At 38.3% G+C, this 21,360-nt stretch overlaps 1 protein-coding gene across 2 annotated transcripts in view; it reads left to right on the top strand.

The window, feature by feature from the left end:
• Window positions 1-10,235, top strand: part of UBE2W (ubiquitin-conjugating enzyme E2W (putative)) — a 65,507-nt gene extending 55,272 nt beyond the window's left edge. The window contains exons 6-7 of one of the 2 annotated variants that reach the window (XM_014539849.1): window positions 9,727-9,749; window positions 9,786-10,235. In XM_014539849.1, coding sequence (XP_014395335.1) covers window positions 9,727-9,749; window positions 9,786-9,797 — 35 coding nt within the window. In that variant the 3' untranslated portion in view covers window positions 9,798-10,235. Of the gene's footprint in view, window positions 1-1,530; window positions 6,616-9,726; window positions 9,750-9,785 lie in introns of those variants that run through there. The other variant, XM_014539850.1, reaches the window with a different exon arrangement.
• Window positions 10,236-21,360: the final 11,125 nt, after the last annotated feature.

The raw sequence follows: 21,360 nt of genomic DNA, 5'->3' as shown, positions 1-21,360 counted from the left end.
TGGTGGATTGGTCCCGCAACCCAAACATGTACCCTGATTGAGAATTGAACCTTGACCACCTGGTTCTTAGGTTGACGCTCAACCATTGAGCCACATCAGCTTCTTAAAGATTTGTTATTTATTAAAGGATTCTAATTTAGATGTGATTTATTTTAAAAATCTAGTCTATTTCACCCTTTAGATTACCCTTAAGGTGTAGGAACACAGCCATAGCTGGTTTGGCTCAGTGGATAGAGTGTTGGCTTGTGGACTGAAGGGTCCCAGGTTCAATTCCAGTCAAGGGTACATGCCTGAGGTGCAGGCTCAGTCCCCAGTAGGGGGTGTGCAGGAAGCAGCCTATTAATGATTTTCATCATTGATTTTTCTAGCTTTCTCTCCCTCTCCCTTCCTCTCTGAAATCAATAAAAATATGTTTTAAAAGAAGGTGTAGGATCACAGAATATTCCATTAGTTTGTCTAGGATAGAAGTCAGTTTACTGGTTTTTAGTTCTCATTGAGTCTTTATGAATTGGAATGTTAATAGCAATATATTGATCCAAACATGGAATGGTTTGTAAAATATTTTAGCCAATTTTTCAGAATTTTCCATTAGAAAGCTTTAACAACTCTAGTAGTTGCCACTAGTCTAGCTTCTTTCTGAAGAATAACCAGTCCTCAAAATAAATCCTTCAGATATGATTGGTGAAATAAATCTTGTAAAACAAGTCATGAACCCAGAAGATGATGCTACGTATTACAGAAATATAATGTTGAGGCTACGAGAAGGCGTTACTAAATAATTCTGTGTGGTGTTTTTTTTTTTTTTTTTAATATATTTTTATTGATTTCAGAGAGGAAGAGAGAGAGAGATAGAAACATCAATGATGAGAGAGAATCATTGATCAGCTGCCTCCTGGAGGCCCCCTACTGGGGATCAAGCCCGCAACCAGGGCATGTGCCCTTGACTGGAATCGAACCTGGGACCCTTCAGTCTGCAGGCCGACGCTCTATCCACGGAGCCAAACCAGTTAGGGTGTGGTTTTTTTTAATGACGTTATTTGATTGATGTGGAGATTGTACCTCCTTTGTGAAGTTACTTTAATAGACTGAAGACTTGACTTGTTTGTTCTGTGTTAAATAGTATGGCATTGTTGCTCAGGGGTGTACTTCTTATCTTGTTATCATTTTAAATTGTTGCCCATAAAAGAATTCTCTTAAGACTGGTAAATCCTGAATATGTGCTAACATATATTAATTTATTATTTTAAATAGAACTAATGTACTATTAATATGTCATTTTAAGATTTGTATGAACTAAAAAAGATTTGTATGAACTACCATTTCCCTGAAAAAATAGGACTTGATTTGTTTGTCACTATATAAATGAACACAAATTGGACTTTTTTATTTGCAGGGATTGGGTGAAGCAAGTCAGATATGTAAACCTAAGTGTTCTTGATACTTGAAATTATTTTTTTGTTAGACTAACTTACAGATTTTATTAACACATGCTTGACTTTTTTAATTATATTTTTTCTCCTTTTCTTCAAGATGATACTTGTTGATGCCACTATTATCATCCTCCTAGCAGAAGATAGTCCTACTGAGAAAATGAGCACTTTGATCATTCAGTCTTTGAACTTTAACCTTTGACTGGAAGTGACCTATAGGCAATGAAGACTACTTCCTTTTACTGCATTTTTACTCGTGTGCATTCTGGGCGCATGTTGATCGCTGGTTCAGTCCAGGCAACTGACATGCTTTTATTAGTCATACAGTATTAATGCAGGTGTCAGGAAATGTCAAATATAATTCCATTTTTTATTTTTATTTTTTTAAGCTTTTGGAAAAGTTCCAGGTCCTCATGTATTGTGCAATAACAATGACTTCCTTGACGGTTTTGGGACGTTCATTGCCGGCAATGGACGTCATAACAGGAAAAGTTTTCATTAACTCCTGCCAACCAGTGATTAATGCATGATAGGGCCTATGAAATTAACGTAACGGTTCTAGTGGGATTATAAATAAAGTGAGGGATCCAATATTACTTTGAAAGTCACCCCAACTTGTTTCTATTTGGATTCTATGCACTGTGATCCTAAGGTTAACAGCATGAATTAACATGCATCTTCAAAGGACTGTAATGAAAGATCATTGCGTATTTATTGAATTGTTTATATCTACTGTCAAGTTGTTTTGACATGGAAGGTTTTCAAGTAACATTGGCAGAGAGGTACAATATGTTATCCCTATGGTGAAAATAAATTCATTTGTTGTATATAGTTCCTTTAATCTTTGAAGTAAAGGTATGAGTAATAATAGGGTATGAATGGTTTAATCAAGGCTTTATTTTGGAAGAAAAATGGCAGTGATGATTAAATTACTGCAGTCCATAATTTGGGCTTGTTTGTACATTAATGATTTTTCCAAGTAGAGTACACTCTGTTACTTCCTGCTAGCCATCAGCATGAGCCCTACTGCCTAAACACTATTTCATTTATTTGTTTCGAAAACCCAAAAACATTTTTTTGTTTGCCATTTTGTTTCTTTTGTTATGTTTTAAGTCAAGTTTGAATGTTACAATACTTTAATTGAAAAACTTTTGTCAATTTTTTTCTTGTAAATTTTCTTTACTTGTAACTATCATCTTGTCCTTCAATCCTGTACCCTAAAATAAGAAATACATTTTTGACAGAGGCTTAATGTTTTATCAAAAGAGTGTGGACATTTTTATTTTAAAATTTAGGCAGAAGTACACTATAGAATGGTATGTTTACTTATTTTATTTATCTCACACAACCATACAGTTATTCCTGGAGAGATTTCTTTTTTGTTTTCTTATTTAAAAGACTTTGCTTACAGTCTTTGCTTTATAGTAAAATTTTTTCTATAGGAAAAAAATTGTTGAAAGGTCCAATTCTCAGTACCGTGTAAGTTAATGATACTGCAGCTAGGTTCTCTTTTTTAAAAGTGATTAATGTATTTTATAAATTACCTTTTCACATATGCAAAATCTGTTTCTACTACAATGTTATTTTTACTAATGCATATTGTTGCACTCTTTTGACATATCCTGCAGTGAACTTATGAATCAATTTGGGCTTAAAAATAAAAGCCAATTGGCTGAAAGGTTTGAAATATGTACCCCAGCAAAACTGTCCAATCAATAATTGGCAAATAATATTTTAAAATTTGTTTTTAATCTCTGTATAGACAACATTTTGTAGCTTTGTACATGTTGTTAATTATGGGCATATAATTTTACACTCTATAATTGCTGAACTCAGGGGTGGGTAGACTTCAAAAATACGTCTGCTTTAGAAATAACTTGAAAAAAAAATTAAAACTATAGCCAGCCACCAAATTGTGGACACTGTTTATACTGCTAGTTAGCAACTACCACTTTTTAAAATTAAAAACATTTTTTTCTCTCTTGACTAGGCATAAGTAAGTTCCCACAGTAGTCTTTATCTGTCTTACTAGATGGCCTATTTAACCAAGACAGAAAATGTTTTTGGAGATGCTTTGAATTACTCTTAGTTTTTAACTGCTTTTTAATATGAAAATAGCAGCTGTAAATTATGTATTTTTCATATTTTACATAACTGCTCTAAACTGATTAACCTGATCATTTTCGGGGGTGAGGGTGGGGGAAATTCTCTTCGTTCTGCTGGTTCTCTTACTAAAATCCTTTTATTTAAAAGAATGACCTGTGACAATAATTTACCAAAAGAATTGATATACCAGGTCAAAGATTAACAATGCTATATTATAGATATAACCTCAGTTGAGTTTTTAAAATAAGAATAACAGTATTTTAACATACCTCTCTCTCTACATGGAGACACCATAAAAATTAAAATGAAGCAGAGGAAAACCAAATAATTTCAGTACATTTTATGGTTTAAAGAGAAGAAATGAAGATGAAATGTCCTAAAATATAGAAACACCAACCATTCAAAATGTACAATCAGATAACACTTTATTTCTCCCTTGAACTTAGGAATCATTGACAAGTCCTTTGCACTTAGATTTAACAAGTTAATTTTAAATGTAAGTTACATTATTGAAAGACATAAGCTGTTTACCTGAGTCATTGCTCTGGAAAGGGCAGTTAATGGCTTTGTAATAATTAAATGACTATTTCTCTGTGATACGTTGTTGAAAGACAACCACAATGCCAAGAAAATGTACATAGGAACCTGCGCCTTCCCTCTTCCCTGCTTCCCTCTGGGGCACTGTCTGCTGCGGAGGCCTAAGAATCCTCTCACATTCAGACAGTGTGCACTTCCTTCTTGTTTGTTTGTTTATTTATTTATTTATTTTAAGGCCATTCTTCTGGTTTGCCAAATTCTGTTAAGACAGTGATGCATTCAATTCCTTATTTTGCATGCTTAGATCAGGAACTTGGCCCTTTCAAAAAAAGAGAAAAATACTATTACGTCAAGTAGGTATTTGCCGTAGACTTTAAAGAGAAATGGTTTTCAGTTTTTTTAAGATACACTTTTTAAAAGTAAATTTTATGGATGTTCTCTTAAGGAATTTGATATTCACCTCTAAAGGACTTTACTTGTAATGTGTAACTTCTTCCTTTTAGCTAGCAGGGAAATAAAATGTTTTTTTTAATCCCCAGGGGCAAATGCTAAAAATAGCTTTTCTAAACAGTTCACCTGGAGAAAGATCTTAATCCTTATTGACTAGGTATACCCATATTTGGTATAAAATAACTAGAATAGTTTATTACTTTTTCCCTTCTGATATTTTAAATATATGCAATATAATGTATCATTAGATTCCTGTGGTGGATAATTTTTTCAGATTCTAAAACAGGTATCTAGTGGCTGCTTGATCATCCCCAGATTACATCAAAGATGAATTGACAGATAATGGAAATGAGTAGTGATGTGAAAATGGTATGTAACCACATATGACTTGTTTCTGCTAATCAAGTCTTATTTTTTAAAAAGCCTATTGTTTTCGAGAATTGAGATATTTAAGCCTTGTTAAAGCTTCTCCCTAAAAATAGAAGAGAAGAGGAGGTACTTACTGTGTGTTAACTTTTTTTAAATAAAGAATTCAGTGTCACTAGTTCAAGGCTTTATGGTTACTCCTGCTTATATTTCTCGGTCTCACTTTTATTTAGTTTTTGTGCGTATTTTAGCTGAATGCTTTAGATTTATAATTGTATGAGTTGATTTTTATAAAGAACTCAGTCTTAACCATACGTTTCTCTTCTGAGGCTTCCTTGTTACCAGAATCAGCTGCTCTGGTATTCTGTGTTGGGCATGAGTAAGATCTGTGAAGAGGGTGTCTTTCATCTGCACCAACTGGCCCTAGTCCTCTTTGCAGTCGGTTGTTTTTTGTTTTGTTTTTTATTCCTCTTTTTTCCTCACTGTGTCCTCACAGATGTGTGTGTAGTGTTTTGTTCTTCAGCAGTTTCTGACTTCTAAGTTTTTCTCCCTCCCTCCTTCCTTCCTCCTTTACTTCCCTTTTCCTTTCCGTTAAATTACTTGTTTTGGTAAAAGTATATTTCTGTTTAAGTTTCTAAGTCACTTTGAGATTTGGACTCTTTTTAAACAATAATTTGTAGGAGACTTTTGCTTTCTCAGCATAAACTGTGCGTTTATCATTATCATTAGAGGCCCACAGAATTTAAACACATCCTTCAAACTAAATCTGTCCCCTGAAGTTGGAAGTTCTGGTTCTATGGTACTGACTGTGATTTTAATTCTAAAATGTTAGTGTTGGAATATATATTTGGGGATGAATCTCCAGAATGTTTACAAGAATATATTTTTTATGAAAGGTACTTGGTTGGTTAAAAAAAAAAAAAAAAGAAACACCTGAAGTCATTTTGAATGTGTGGAAGGAATGCCAGACTAGAAGCTGGCCTAACACACCTAAAGAACTGCAGCTTTGTGAGCCGAGTGCAGTTAGTGGGAAAAGGAAACAGTTCTCGGTCTGATTCTTGGCACATACACTGGCAGGTTTTTGAGGAAACTGTTCCTACATTACTTCCAAGCTCAAAGGCAGAAGCATGGGCTTTAGCTTGTTCAACATGACATCACTTGTCACATTTCCTGGTATATGGAAAGATTAAATAATCCTGCCTCGTTAATTATAAAGCCTGAAGCAAGACTGCTAAGCAATTTGGTAGATTGTGTCAGTTACCATGAAAATACAAACCTCTCCATAATTATCCACAGATTGTTCACATAAATGGAATGGATTGTCATGCTTGAGGTAAAATAATTATTTGAATAGATTATTAAATTAATTATCTAGAATTGACTGCATGTTTATAAGTCAAAATGGATTTTTTGTTCTTATTTGGTACCATTTTCCTCTCAATATTCAGAAATACACATTGTACATTTTATTAATAGGAATGGAAGCTTGCGCTTGAAGATTTGAAGAGGGTGGATGTGTATATTTTATAAATCCAAGTTGTAAAATATGTAAAGCTATTGCTTTTTAAATAGAATATAAATGTTAAAAGACAGATAAAGCCTATATATTATATATTTTTAAATACATGTATCAAACTTTTGTTAGTTGAATATAAATTACATTGTGTGCTTCATGGAATTCAGTAACTTTTAATAATAAAGCAGTTGTCATTGTTTTTTTCCTGTAGACTTGAGTACTAAATTGCAGAGATATTAAACCTCTTTATAGATGATAATGTAAAAATTTATTTCTATAGTAGTTCTTTTTTACAAAGACGGATCTTTAAAAGATTATGGAAACAGTAACGTGTCCATTTCCAAATGAGGGCAACAGAGAAGACAGTCACTAGAGCGGCTTGTTTGTATTGCTCACAGGTCACCTTTACCTGGCAGTTTAGCCTGGTGCCTCTTAGTGCTTCTTCGTGCTTTAAGTCCTGGTGAAAGACTGGGCATTTTCAGAAAAGATGGAAATAGAGACCCGGGCACTTAGAGTTAACAGGAGTCTGGTGCTGTTGAACTTCAAGTTGAGTGATTAATAAGGGCATACTCTACAGAACTTCTGGATATTTTCCTGAGTATACAGGCCCATCACCTAAAGTAAATGAGGAACTCCTGAGGCTATGAGAGGAGAGAAGGAAGCAAGCAGAAGAAGGCCGTCTCTGCATCTCAGCTCTTCCTAGCAGGAGGAAACCCAGTGTGCTCTGCTGGTGGTCTGAGTGTTGTTCTTTTCACAGGGTATCTATGGCCCGAGGAGCACCTCACTCCAACCTGGGGCAGCCATCCTGCGGGATGTCTTATCTCAACGGGCAGTTTCTGCAGCCCTAGGCAGCTCGATGAGCAGCTCCTTAGATAAATGCAAGATCCATCTCCTCTGGACTCTGATGCCACTCTCTTCCTTTACTGTAATCCTCAGAATAATTTCTACCTGTCATAGATGGTATGACTTCTCCACTAGTGTAAGGGTGAATGAGTGTTTCTGTTGAAGCCCTTCCTGTATTTAGTACTTTTCACACTCATATAACACCCAGCAAAATCAAACATGAACTCAAGGGTCAGGTGACACAGCTAAGGGTTTTGTGTGCTTGGAGAATATGGCCCAAGGCCACAGTGGTTCTGTCCTTTTGTAATCCCTGTCAGCAAATCTTTTAAATTTCGTATGATATTAAGGCAGAGTATATAAGTGGGAATACTTGTGTGCCCTTTCCAGTCCAGTGGAGTATGAAAATATTTTAATAGGAAAGTTGAAATAAACTAAGGTAGAAAATATCTTTTAGATGTGTTTGCCTTCAAGGACATAATGTGGGTAGAGTCATATCAGGCGAGAACCTAATATGGATGTCTATGTCCTGCAGAAAAGGTATTCAACTTGACATTGCAATTTTTTTACCCTCGAACCCCAAAACGTCTTTCCTGTCAGCATTCTATCCAATCTAGTTACCCAAACGGGGAATTGAACATTACTTGCTAGTTATCTCTGACCTCATTAAGCCCTGTTGAGCCTGTCTTTAAGACATCTCTGAAACTTCCCCCTTTTCTCAGTCCCCTTACACTACTTGGTCCTGGTGTCCTAGACTGCTCTTCAGCTGTCCACACACCTCGTTCCTTAAGTAGTAACAGAACACGAGTGCCTGTACTTTGCTGATGGTCTCCGCAGTCCCTGGAGTGTCCATCACCTGCTTTCCTACCCGAAAGCACCAGTTCAAATGTTACCTCTCCTTCCCTCTCCACCCCCACCAGTCTTCTATCCTGAACTCTAACTATAGGAACAATGTCCCAACTGTGTTTGTGTCCCTAGCACATAGTCCTGTCATATAAGCTTTTAATAAATGTTTTTTGAATTAACTTGGTTGTACTTGGTCTTTTATCATAGCTGTTTTAAAGAAACTTAGGCAAGCACCAGCAGTTTTGAAACATACATCTAAATCACTATCGCTGTGAAGTGTTAGAGCAGATCATGCTACCCTTCTCATCCCAGAGTTAGAAAATTACTCTTCAGAAAATTATTACTCTTAAGTAAATTCATTGGGTTTGCTTTGTTTTGTTTAAAAAAATGGTATTTCTCATATTCTTGTTATATCTCTGAGGTAAATTGCTTGTCTTTAATAAATTCTTAAGTTAAGAACTTGCTTTAAATTAAGTACATCTGAGGAGCCCTGAGGATCATAAAGGTAAACCTCACACTCATTAAGGTTAAAAATGGACATTAAACAGGTACAGACAGTTCCCAACTTACAATTTTTCAACTTAATGGTGTGAAAGTGACACACATTCAGTAAAAACCAACTTTGGGCTCTCAGTTTCCACCCCACAGATGCACTAGCAAAGTTCCTGTTGTCCTCAGGACATTTATCAATAGGGAGGAAATTAGAAAGCTGAGCCACTGTGTGGGCAATAACAGGGAAGGTTGCCCATAAAACAAAGCCCAGGATATGCTTTGTGATACAAAAACAATTGCTGAATTGAGCTCATCAAAATTTAAAACTTAGACTTTTCAAAAGACAGACTGAAAAGGCAAGGCAATATATTTGCAAAATATATCGGGTAAAGGATTTATATTTAGGCTATATTTAAAAAACAGTGTAATAACATGAAGAAAACCCAGTTTAAAAATGGGCAAATTTTATTAATATTTTGAACTGCTACTTAAGAAAGTACAGGGATGGCAAATAAGTACATGAAAAGCTACCCAACATCATTAGTCGTAAGGGGAATATAAATTAATAACGAGAGACACCCACTGCATTGACCAAGTTTTGGCAAGGATGTGGAGCAATGGGAACTTCCCTATACTACGATGGGAACGTAGAATTGTACAACCACTTGGGAGTACAGTTTGGCAGCTTCTCAAAAAGTAAAACATGTACCTACTGTACAAATCAATCATTTCACCCCTGTGTATTACCCAAGAGAAAAGAAAGCATGTGTCCACACAAAGAATCACAAACCTTTTCTCAAGTTTATCCCAAATGTCTACCAATAGGTGATTGGGTTGCCGAACCCTGGTATATCTATACAATGGAGTACTACTCAGCAATTAAAAAAAAAAGGAACACACACACACACACACAAAGGAACAAACTTGAAGCATGCAACATTGATAACTTTCTATTATTCTGAGTGAAAACACCCAGGTGAAAAAGTACATACTGTATGGTTTTCTTTACATTAAGATTCTAGAAAACGGGAACTTATAGTGACAAGAATTAGGTACGAGTTTGTGTGAGGATAGGGGTGGTGGGAAGGGGCATGAATTAACTTGATGGATATGTTCTTCGTCTTGATTATTTTGGTTTCACAGATACATATCAGAACTCATTGAATTGCACACTTTAAGTGTTTCTAATTTATTGAACATTATGCTTTAATTGAGAAGAATTCGGCTTTCAGCAATAGAAACAGCAGATGATGATAATGACCTGAAGTGGAGAATGAGAAAATGGACAACTTGCTTAAAAGCTGAAATTTAAGTCTGAGTCTGACTTACTCCAAAATCCATGCTCTAAGTCAATGGTTTTATACTTAGTAGGACGCTGTATTTTTTAGTTGGACAACTGAGTGAGGAGTGATGACTTTCACAAAAGGAGGAACCAATTTGGGGGAGGAGATACGTTGGTATTCCCCATAGCACCAAGTATAGTAGCTTATCTAGTCAATTAGTAAGATGTGAACTGAAGTTTTTAGGTGGCAATGCCAATGAAACAGTGTGCTGTAATTTTACTTAGTTCATGAGCTTATTAACTAACAGCTGGAAAGGAATTAAATATTTTCTAGTTGAATAACCTAACCATTGAATTAGTCATTCTTCAACATCTTTGAAGGGGTCACCCCTGACCACTTTCACTGATGAGAATTAACCTCAGAAAGTTACTGCACTTCTGAATAAATCTTATTCCTAGAAAGTGACTTCTCCCAAACTGAAATCGGCCTCCCTACTATTATCATCTGTCATGGGTTAACTTGTGTTGCTTACCAAGATACGTTGGAGTCCTAACTCCCATTACCTCAGAATGTATTTGGAAACAGTCATTGAAGATGTGGTTAGTTAAGGTAAGGTCATACTGGAGTAGGGTGGTGTCCTTTTAAGAACTGGAGAAGACACAGGCATCTGAGGGGAGAACACCATGGAACAATGAGTGATGTATCTACAAGCGAAGGAACACCAAGGACTGTGGGAAAAGTCAAGGAAGGATTCTTGCCCAGAACCTTTGGAGAACATGGTCGTGCTAACACCTGATCGTGGATTTTTAGCTCCAGAACTCTGAGAATAAATTTCTGTTGTTCAAGCTTCCCAGTTTGTGAAAATTTTTACTAGCAATCTAATACAAAGGGTAACGGTTTCCCTTTTCTGCCAGTAGAGTCAGTCAGCCAACATCACTGTCAGGTCTCATGAGAGTGCCTGATCCACAGGCATGGAGTCCACACAACATGCTATCTGACCAGGAGACTCACTTCACAGCAAAGGAGGTGCAGGAGTGGGCCCGTGGCCATGGGGTCAGTTGGCCTTATCATGTATGCATCATCCGGAAGTGATTGGCCTGAGAGTGCATTAGAATAGCCTGCCGAGGGACAATGATGTCAGCTTGCAGGCAACTGTCTTCGAAGGTGCATGCCATCTTCAAGGATGCTGTACGTGCACTGGAATTCAAGACCTCTCTATGGGGCTTCGTCTTCAATGGGAAGAATACGTGGGTCCTAAAAACTACATACCCCATTCCTGCCAGGGGACAGCGCAACAGTCCAATCTATTTATATATATATATGCAAAGTGTCCCCTTGGAAGTTTGGGAATTTGATCACTCACTATGATGTGCGCTGACCACCAGGGGGCGGCACGGAATGAAGGAAGGCCTTGCCTGGCAGCTGGCAGCCGGGGAAGGAAGGGCCTGGCCAGCAGCCAGAAGGCCCCGATCGGCTCTGATCACCAGCCAGGCCTAGGGACCCTACCCGTGCACAAATTTTGTGCACTGGGCCTCTAGTTGTTTTATATTAGTCCAAGTTATAGCTACTGTTTTAACACTTTGGATTTCTTTTTAATATATTTTTATTGATTTCAGAGAGAAAGGGAGAGAGAGAAACATCAATGATGAGAGAGAATCATCAATTAGCTGCCTCCTGCATGCCCCACACTGGAGATTGAGCCCACAACCTGGGCATGTGCCCCAACTGGGCATCAAACCAGGACCTCCTGGTTCAGAGGTCCATACTCAACCTCTGAGCCATGCCAGCCGGGCCACTTTGGATATCTTGTGTCTAGGGACAGGTGGCGATAAGGCCAGTTTGGCAGGGGTAATTGTCCCTGATGGCCAACTCAGGAATCCTAATAGACCCAAGGCAATCTCTTGCAGATTTTGACTGGAAAAAGACATTGTAACTTTGCTTGAGCATAATTTTCCCCAAGAACTACTATTAAAGTTCTTTAGTGATAGTTCCTAGATCTTTTTTTTTTCTCAATGTATTTTATTGATTTTTTACAGAGAGGAAGGGAGAGGGATAGGAGTTAGAAACATCGATGAGAGAGAAACATCGATCAGCTGCCTCCTGCACACTCCCCACTGGGGATGTGCCCGCAACCAAGGTACATGCCCTTGACTGGAATCGAACCCGGGACCCTTCAGTCCGCAGGCCGACACTCTATCCACTGAGCCAAACCGGTCAGGGCAGTTCCTAGATCTTAATGCAGTTTCTATACCAGAAGAGAATTTTTGAGAACATAGCCTTCTGTAGCACATAAGAATTGAGTATCAATACATACAATTTAACAGGAATAAAAATAACAGTACCCTGGAAATTTGACTTAAGTCATGGAAATTTACTTGACTTTGAACTTGACGTTAAATATAATGTCTTTTTACTTAAAAAAAAATGATTTTATTGATTTTAGAGAGAGAGGAAGAGGGGGGAGAGAGAGGAGCATAATGAGAAAGAAACATGGATCAGCTGCCTCCTGCGCACACCCTACTGGGGATTGAGCCCGAAACCCGGGCATGTGCCCTGACTGGGAATCAAACCAGGGATGACGCCCAACCACTGAGCCACACCGGCCAGGGCTCTTTTTACCTCTTTATCCCAGTTGCTTGCATATTGCCTGCTGTAAATCAGGAATTCAACAAACGTTCATGATTAACAAGAGTTCTGAACTTTTCAGACAGAATCTCCCATCACTCTCATCTTGATATTCCTGAAATCACATCTTAGTACCAACGTGGACCTGGCCAAAGTGTTCCTCTGTTCACAAAGCTGAAGAGACTCCCATGAGCTCATCCATGCCTGCCAGTGCCAGAAAGTAAAGAGATAATGTTTTATATCCTGTCTCGTCAAGGAAAAAACAAGTGTTCAGTATAGCATTGCTGAGTGTTAAGTCAATTCAACTCCATCTCCTTCTGGTACGATTTGGAATGGAGCCAGAGTTATATTTTGGGGGAATAATGCTCCCCCAGATGATTCTGACACAGAGTCAGCTTCAAGGATGACAGTTTTAACTCACTTCCAAGTTCCTTAGGTCACAAGCAGTGTGACTTCCATTTCACCTATCAGTCCAGGGTGGAAGACAAAGTAATTCTCAGCTGCAACTCAGCATCAGGAGTGAAAATACTTGGAGGGGAGAACACAGCCAGGGAATGAAAGCAAAATGTACAAAAAAAAACCAAAACAGTTTTTGTTGTTAATCCTCACCTGAGGATATTTTTCCATTGATTTTTAGAGAGAGGGGCAGAGAGGGGTAGAGACACAGAGAGAAACATCAATGTGAGAGAGACACATCGATTGGCTGTCTCCTGCATACGCCCCAATGGGGGCTGGGGATAAAGCCTATAACCTAGGCTTGATTTATAGCCAGATGGAAACATTTTACACTTCAATCAAATGTCTGTGAAGCATTTTTCTATGCCTCATCTCATTCAGAAGTCCTGGAGTAGGTAGGTAGGAGACTTGGTGGAATCCTATTTTCTTTTCATTAGCCAGAAAATGGAGATTTAGAAAGCTTAGAAACTTGACCTGACTGAAAAGAAGTAAGAAATGGTGGATCTTAAGAATGACTTCAGGTTTTCTCACTGTGCAGAATATAGTCAAACACTGCTGCACTTACATATTTTACCCTTTGTTCTCCCTGCATGATCTACAATAATAATCTGCTTCGTGTTGGTATTTACTGCTGTGTTGCTGATAATTACCTGAAAGAGAAGTTGGGTGCTTCGCTGAGCTGGAAAAAGCTTAGCTAAATCAGAAAGCAGGTCTATATATATATATATATAAAGCTCTCACTGGCACCAATCACACATGTGTGTTTCGATCTGTCATTGTAGATTGTGAATTTGGTTGACACTTCTAGAAAAAACAACAACTGCTTGCATACACATCGTTTAATTTTATTTATTTTACCTTTGCAAGGTGGTTATTTGATAACCTAAATGACAGATGAAACTGAGATACTCAAGAGTTAAATGCCTTCACCAGGCCCCAAAGTTAAGGAATATCAGTGCCAGTAAAAGAACTTTGGATTATTAACTTCAAGGTAATGTGGTTTCTGCCACATTGTCAGTGATGGTTTGGATATGGGATGATAGAGTAATGGATATGGATAAAACTTTAAAATGCCTGGACCAAATATCTCTGTTTTGAATCCATCATCTTCTGCCAGGAGAGCACTGAAGCCAGGAAACTGCTCCCTCAGTGGGAATTAGAAAATGAAACCACTTGAATCACATCTCAAACCTTCAGCCCAATCAAAGCAACCTTCAAGAGCTGACAGATAACCACAGTTTTTGAAGTGCATGCAAGTACGCCAATAAGTAATGATATTTACTAAATGTTCCATTAAAATGACATTGGGATCTAGTCTTTTGCCTGTATAATTCCAAAGCTGCCAAATTTAAAGATGACAACGATGACAGCAAATAACAAAATGCCCAGAAATAAAAGGACAGGGAAGGGGGTGAATTAGTCCTTTCCTGAAAAACAAAACAAAACGGCGCTATATTTATATAGTTAGGTCCTATTAGGAAAACATTACCAAAAAATTCTTGGATAATCACAGAGATTTCAAGATATGCTATTTTAGGAAATATTTAATGCTATAAAATCAATGCTTAACAGAACAAATTGGACACTTTTACAGAGTATATGTGATTTGACCTGCATATTAAAATACTTGTATTTGAAGGGAATAGGTTTATTTCATACTTTTTATGATTTCCTTTTCACATGTTTTCCTCGCATGTAGATATCTTTTGAACATTTATTGACCATGTTTTAGTAAATATGAGTACATTAATTTATTACATTGAAAATTTATATTTTGTAATTATATAAAATAATAAATCACTTAGATAGTGGAAAAACTCATCCCTTAAATGAATTTTTAAAATAAATGGTTATTTCTAGAAGATGATCCAGGCTCATGGGCTCTTTTTCTTATGCTAGTATTTGATAAATAGTAGAATCTCAATAAATGTCACTTGTATGATTAAAAAAAATAGATGGGAATTATCTTTGAGCCATTGCTTCATTATATATAAAATAAAAATAAAAATAATAGATAGTGTTATTTTTAATGAGAAAATTTATGCTGTATATATATCCCATGTTCAAAGGCTGTTAAATCGCGTTGTTTACCCATATCTTCAGAAAAAAATCACTTCTACTGTCGTGGTAAACAACCTGCTTCCCTATTTATAATGGTCTGGCCCTCTAGCAACTTCAGCGTGAAATTATAGCTAATTTGCCTACAAACGTCAGGTGGTCATAATAATCTGGCCACTCAGTGTATATATAAAAATTTTTAAAAAACACCCCAAGTTCTGGGATGGCTTATTACACTGCAATATCTTACTAACTCAGAATGCCATTGACAACTACCAAAGAGAGGAAAGAATGAGGAGGTGTCAGTAGCTGCAAGGTTCAGGTTTTTTTCTTCATTTACAGATGCGAAGGGAGAATGTTGGATCAATCATGAAGTCCTTTGAAAAGGAGGGGACAATAAGGAAAAATTGAGAGGTGATTGCTAAGATGATGTCTCTCAAAATAGTTACAATTAAAATGTAACAACTTACTTAAAAAGGAACACCTGCCTTCCCTCCCACCCTGTTTAGAAATGTTACATGTTTAGCCCTGGCTGGGTAGCTCATTTGGTTAGAGCATCTTCCAGATACACAAGGTTGTGGGTTCGATCCCAGGTCAGGGTACATACAAGAATCAACCAAAGAGTGCATATATAAGTAGAGCAATGGATCTCTCTCTCTCTCTCTCTCTCTCTCTCTCTCTCTCTCTCTCCCCTCTTTCTTCCTCCCTTCCTCCCTCTCTCAAATTAATCAATAAATAAAAATTAAAAAATAATATTGCAGCCTGGCTGGTGTGGTTGAATGATTGAGCCACCAGCAGGTCACTGGTTCAATTCACTCACGGTGAGCGCACATGCCTGGATTGCAGGCTCAATACCATAGTTGGGACATGTAGGAGGCAGCCAATTTATGTTGATGTTTCTCTCTCATCAATGTTTCTATCTCGCTCTTCTTCTCTCTTTAAAAAAATCAATAAAAATATATATTTTTTAAAGTTACACATTTATTTCTGTTGCAAGAAAATTAAACAATTATAAACAAGGCACATTTCTGGCCTTTGTCAAAAATATGTGATTCAAAGGAAAGTATTATAAATTTAGTTTAAACAGGGTGGAATAAAGCCAAATTATAGATTTCCTCTCTGGAATGCTTTTCCACACCACCCACCAATTCTCTGGTTTTTTTTGGAATTGTACACTGGGGATTGTACACTAAACCTGGGTATGTGCCCTGTCCCGGAATTGAACTGGTGACCTTTTGGTGCACAGAACTAAGCTCAACCAACTGAACCACACCCACCAGGGCAAAACACTTTCACCTTTATTATTCTGTGGCTATTTCAGGAGCTTGGAACAAAACCCAAATATTATAACAAATCATGAAAATTACAAGGGTTTTAGGAACTCTATAATAGGAACCCTGGACAAACAGCAAAATAAATATTTCTTATTATATCATCACACCACACTCTTCTATCCTTAAAAACTAATGAAATGCATGAAAAAAACAAACAAAAATCCTCCCTCCCCTCCCTCCCCCCCCGCAGCTGAAACTCTACTGGGCAAAGCTAAGGTAATCAGAGAACTGGAAAGAACTTCTCAGATTAGGCATGAACAAAATGAAAATAAATTATGTTAAAAATGTGTCGATCATTATAACAACAATGATGATGATGATGATGATGATAATAATAAGATGGGTCATTGCATTCAAAAGAGAGAAGAACCTAGGCCAGAAGAAAGCCCACTGGATAGAATGCTTTCTGGGAGTATTTTGTACTATGGATAAAGGCAGTCTAAGCAAGTATTGTAGGGGAGAAAGACACGTCCCCCACAGTGCTCCTTCTGCTGGTCTAGTAATTACATCTATATAAGACAGATTAACACGAAAAGAGGAACCAAATTTAATATATATGTATGTATGCATGGGAACCCCACATACATGGGTGAGTGAGAGGCCCCACCGACATGAGAGGTTCAGGGACAGAAAGTTAAAATGAGGTATCGCTGGCATTTTTATTTTTATTTTTTTAAAAAATATTTTATTGATTTTTTACAGAGGGAAGGGAGAAGGGATAGAGAGCTAGAAACATCGATGAGAGAGAAACATCGATCAGCCCCCACCTGCACCTCCTACTGGGGATGTGCCCGCAATCAAGGTACATGCCCCTGACCTGAATCGAACCCGGGACCCTTCAGTCTGCAGGCCGACGCTCTATCCACTGAGCCAAACCAGTTAGGGCATCGCTGGCATTTTTAAAAATCCTCACCCGAGGATATATGGAATTGATTTGTGAGAGAAAAGGAGAGGGAGAGAGAGAGATAGAAACATTAATGGTGAGAATCATGGATCAGTTGCCTCCTGCACACCCCTATTGATTTGTGAGAGAAAAGGAGAGGGAGAGAGAGAGAGAAACATTAATGGTGAGAATCATGGATCAACTGCCTCCTGCACACCTCCTGCTGGGGATTGAGCCCGCAATCTGGGCATGTGCCCTATTTGGGAATCGAACCTGAGACCTTCTGGTGCTCTGGCCTACGATCTACCACTGAGCCACACTGGCCATGGCTAGGTGGCATTCTGAGCTAAGGATGAGGTGGGGTGCCTCAGGGCTTCAAAGGGTCATTGGAGGAGGGTAAGAAGAGGAGATGTTCAGTAGTTAGTAGTTTGCCCTGCCATGTAGATAGCGCATTCACAGTTATTTCTGGTGATTTCTTATGACAGGCGAATTTCTCTGGTGCCCCCAGGGTCTCTGTTGCCTTTAGTTCAAAATAACCTGCATACCACGGAGGCACATCTTGGGGTGGCTCTTCCTGAACCCTACAGTACACATTCAATAAAATAACCCGATTTATAGATGATAAAACAGACTGAGATGAAAGAGCAGATTGTAAAGCTATCTTATCTTGTATTTTAATTAAATAATTTTGAAATGGAGACTTAGCCAATAAATTAGAATAAAGATATTTGAATATAGTTAAATTGAATTTCTGGCATGGTGGAAAGTGTAGATGTGGCCCCCTCCCCTCACTTCCAAATTGAGATATTTAGAAGATGATAGATATGAAGAAAAAGTCAATATAAATATAATTGGTTTCCTTTTTTTTTTTTAATTCAAAAATATCTGTTGAGCCTGGCCGGTGTGGCTCAGTTGGTTGGTTGTTGTCCCATGCACTGAAAGGTTGCTGGTTCAATTCCTGGTCAGGACACATGCCAGGGTTGCGGCCAGATCCCTGGCAGGGGGCATGCAGAAGTCAGTCGATCAATGTTTCTCTCTCTCCCTCTCCCATCTTCTCTCTCTCTAAACATCAATACAAAAATTTTAAAAATATGTTGAACACTATGTTTCATAAAACTTAAAAGAATCTTTGTACAGTTTACTAAATAAAATTTTGTTTCCTTACTCTCAATGATGATATTTATAATGTAATTTATTTCTCTTACTCTCAATGATGATATTTATAATGTAATTTATTTATGCTTTTTTTTTTAGTACAGTGTGTAGACAGTTGATGTTTTGGAAAAAACATCATTATTATGGAAAAATTATTTAATTCCAAGCAATCAATTCATTAGTGAATACACAAATAAATTAGGAATATCCAGAATGGTACTCCAAGAGGTGGAGGATTTGGGAGTGTTCCTTCAGTCCGCAGGCCGACGCTCTATCTACTGAGCCAAACCGGTTTCGGCTTTTTTTTTTTTTTTAGTACAGTGTGTAGACAGCTGATGTTTTGGAAAAAACATCATTATTATGGAAAAATTATTTAATTCCAAGCAATCAATTCATTAGTGAATACACAAATAAATTAGGAATATCCAGAATGGTACTCCAAGAGGTGGAGGATTTGGGAGTGTTTATTTCACTCACTCATTCATTCATTCATTCATTCATTCATTCCTCTGTAAGTTCCAGGAGGGCAAAGACTTTGCAGGTTTTTTTTTCTTTGTTATATATCCCTGGCCATGAACAGTCCTTGGCATATAGTAGCAGGGGGCGCAGATACGTGACCCTACCTCGGTTGCAGTTGCGGGCTCGATCCCCAGTGGGGGGCGTGCAGGAGGCAGCCAATCAATGATTCTCTCTCATCATTGATGTTTCTATCTCTCTCTCCCCCTCTCCTTTCCTCTCTAAAATCAATAAAAATATTAAAAAAAAAGACTTTGCAGGTTTTTTTTTCATTGCTATATATCCCCGGCATGAACAGTCCTTGGCATATAGTAGCAGGGGCCCAGATACGTGACCCCCAAATATGCCACTTTGGCATGTGGATTATTTTGAACTGAAGGCAATCAAGACTCAGCAGACTCAAAAAAGACTCTTCTATCTGCCTTAACTACTAGAAGAATTTAGATGGAGGGCCTGGTCCAGAAAGAGAGCTATTACCAGAGATAACTTTGATCTGCATGCCTTACCTGTATGGCAGGGCAAACATGGAATTGCCAAACATCTGCTCTTCTTACTGTCCTGTGCAATACTCTCTCCCCTTTGAGGCTCTGGGCCCTTATCCCACTCCTTAACGCAGGATGGCATTGCAACCTCAATGACCAGCCTTGCCCTTGGCTCTCATGCTTTCAAGGGGCCCCCTTATGTAAGTAAGTAAATTGCCTTTTCTCCTCCTAATCTGTCCCATGTCATTTTAATTATTAGACCAGCTAAAAGAAGGGTGGAGGAAAAAATTTTCCTTCCCAGCAGTACTCAATAAATGTTTGTCAAATTCACTAATCCATTTATTCAACCAGCATTTATTAATGACCATATAGGCACTGTGCTCGATGCTGCAGAAGCAAACATGAGGAAGTCCTTGTTCTTGTCTTCAAAGAGCTGAAGGTATACTAGAAGAAACAAATATTGTGTAGTGATAAATATATGTTCAAATATAAGCATATTTGTGACTCTGGAATCTGTCCCACTCAAAATGCTTAAACTGACTATAAAGTTGAAAGCACTATTTTTTTCTGATGGTTGAATATTTGACTGCTATTAAAGATGCATGGAGTCCAGGTGGCTTGGCTCAGTGGTTGAGTGTCGACCTATGAACCCGGAGGTCACTATTGGATTCCCGGTCAGGGCACATGCCCAGGTTGCAGGCTCCATCCCCAGTGTGGATGTACAGGAGCTAGCCTATCAATGATGGGATAAATTAGTTGCTCTGTTTTAATCAGCTGCCAATAGGACCACTCCTCTTTAATTGTCCATTATTTTCAATTCCTATGCAAATATTTCGTTTTAAAGTAAAATCTTGAGATCCTTGATTTATGTGCAGATTACCAGGTCACTCTGGTGATTCCATGTACTGAGGTTATATACCTTGAGCAACTGAAGGTGCTGATTCAAGCTTAAAAACAATGTTCTTGAGAACCAAGATGGCAGCGTAGGTACACAGTGGGACCCCCCGCCTCCTGCAACCACAACCAAATTACAACTAAACTACAGAATAACCATCATTCAGCACCGCCTGAAAGGTGGCTGAATGGAAGTCCTACAATTAGAGAAGTAAAAGAAGAAAGTACATCAAGACTGGGATATCTCGGCCGCAGGGCTCCCCTGTGAGGAACAAGGGGTCCCAGCCCCACCCCCCACCCCCAGCCCACGGTCATTGATGAAGGACTGGTGCAGATATGGGGAGGATGTCTCATGGTAAGTGTGAGGGATTGCAGAGGTGCAGAGGGAGGAGCATGGGAAAGTCCTAGGAGACCTATTGGTAGCTCATAGCTCAGCACAGGAGACCTACCACACGCCAGGCCCTGCATAAAGGGCTTTTTATTTAGTATCACATTTAAACACATAATATCATACGTAACCTCCTGTGGAACAAAAGAATAACTGAGTCATTGGGTAAGTAACAGGCAAATGGAGAGCAGGCCTGGTTATCTACGTCTGGTGCTTTTGCTTTTAACCACAGGGGACACTGTCTCCCAGTTGGAGATAAGACGCCCGCCCATTGGTTTTCAGTGACGGCTGAAATCACAGGCCTGGTAGACACTTCTCGGGGGGGAACTGGTGTTGGGCAGGAATGCTGGGAATAACAATGCCAATGGATACGTTGGTGAAAACACGGGATATTTATATTTTTGGACTTTATTGTCTGATTATTTTCGGTGCCGCTTACTAAATGAAGTGCGGAATTTTTTTTGGCTGAACTGGGGTTATCTGGCCACCAGAAACCCACATCAAAACCAGGACGAATCAGAAAGTAGTTTGAGTTTTCTGGCACTCTTGCTTCAACAATCTAGGATCTAGGCCAGGGCACTGTTGTAAAATGGTCCTCATTCTCGGTTCCAAGGATTTCTTCTTCATGTGACCAAGTACGATTTTTTTTTTTTTTTGGTCGAGGAGGATGTGTGGCCACGTTGCTGAGCTTGGAGAACAGGTG

Source organism: Myotis brandtii, unplaced genomic scaffold (assembly GCF_000412655.1).
Source record: "Myotis brandtii unplaced genomic scaffold, ASM41265v1 scaffold23, whole genome shotgun sequence".
Lineage (NCBI taxonomy): Eukaryota > Metazoa > Chordata > Mammalia > Chiroptera > Vespertilionidae > Myotis > Myotis brandtii.
Note: the sequence above shows the minus strand (reverse complement) of the source record. Positions and strands in the feature narration are given on the sequence as shown.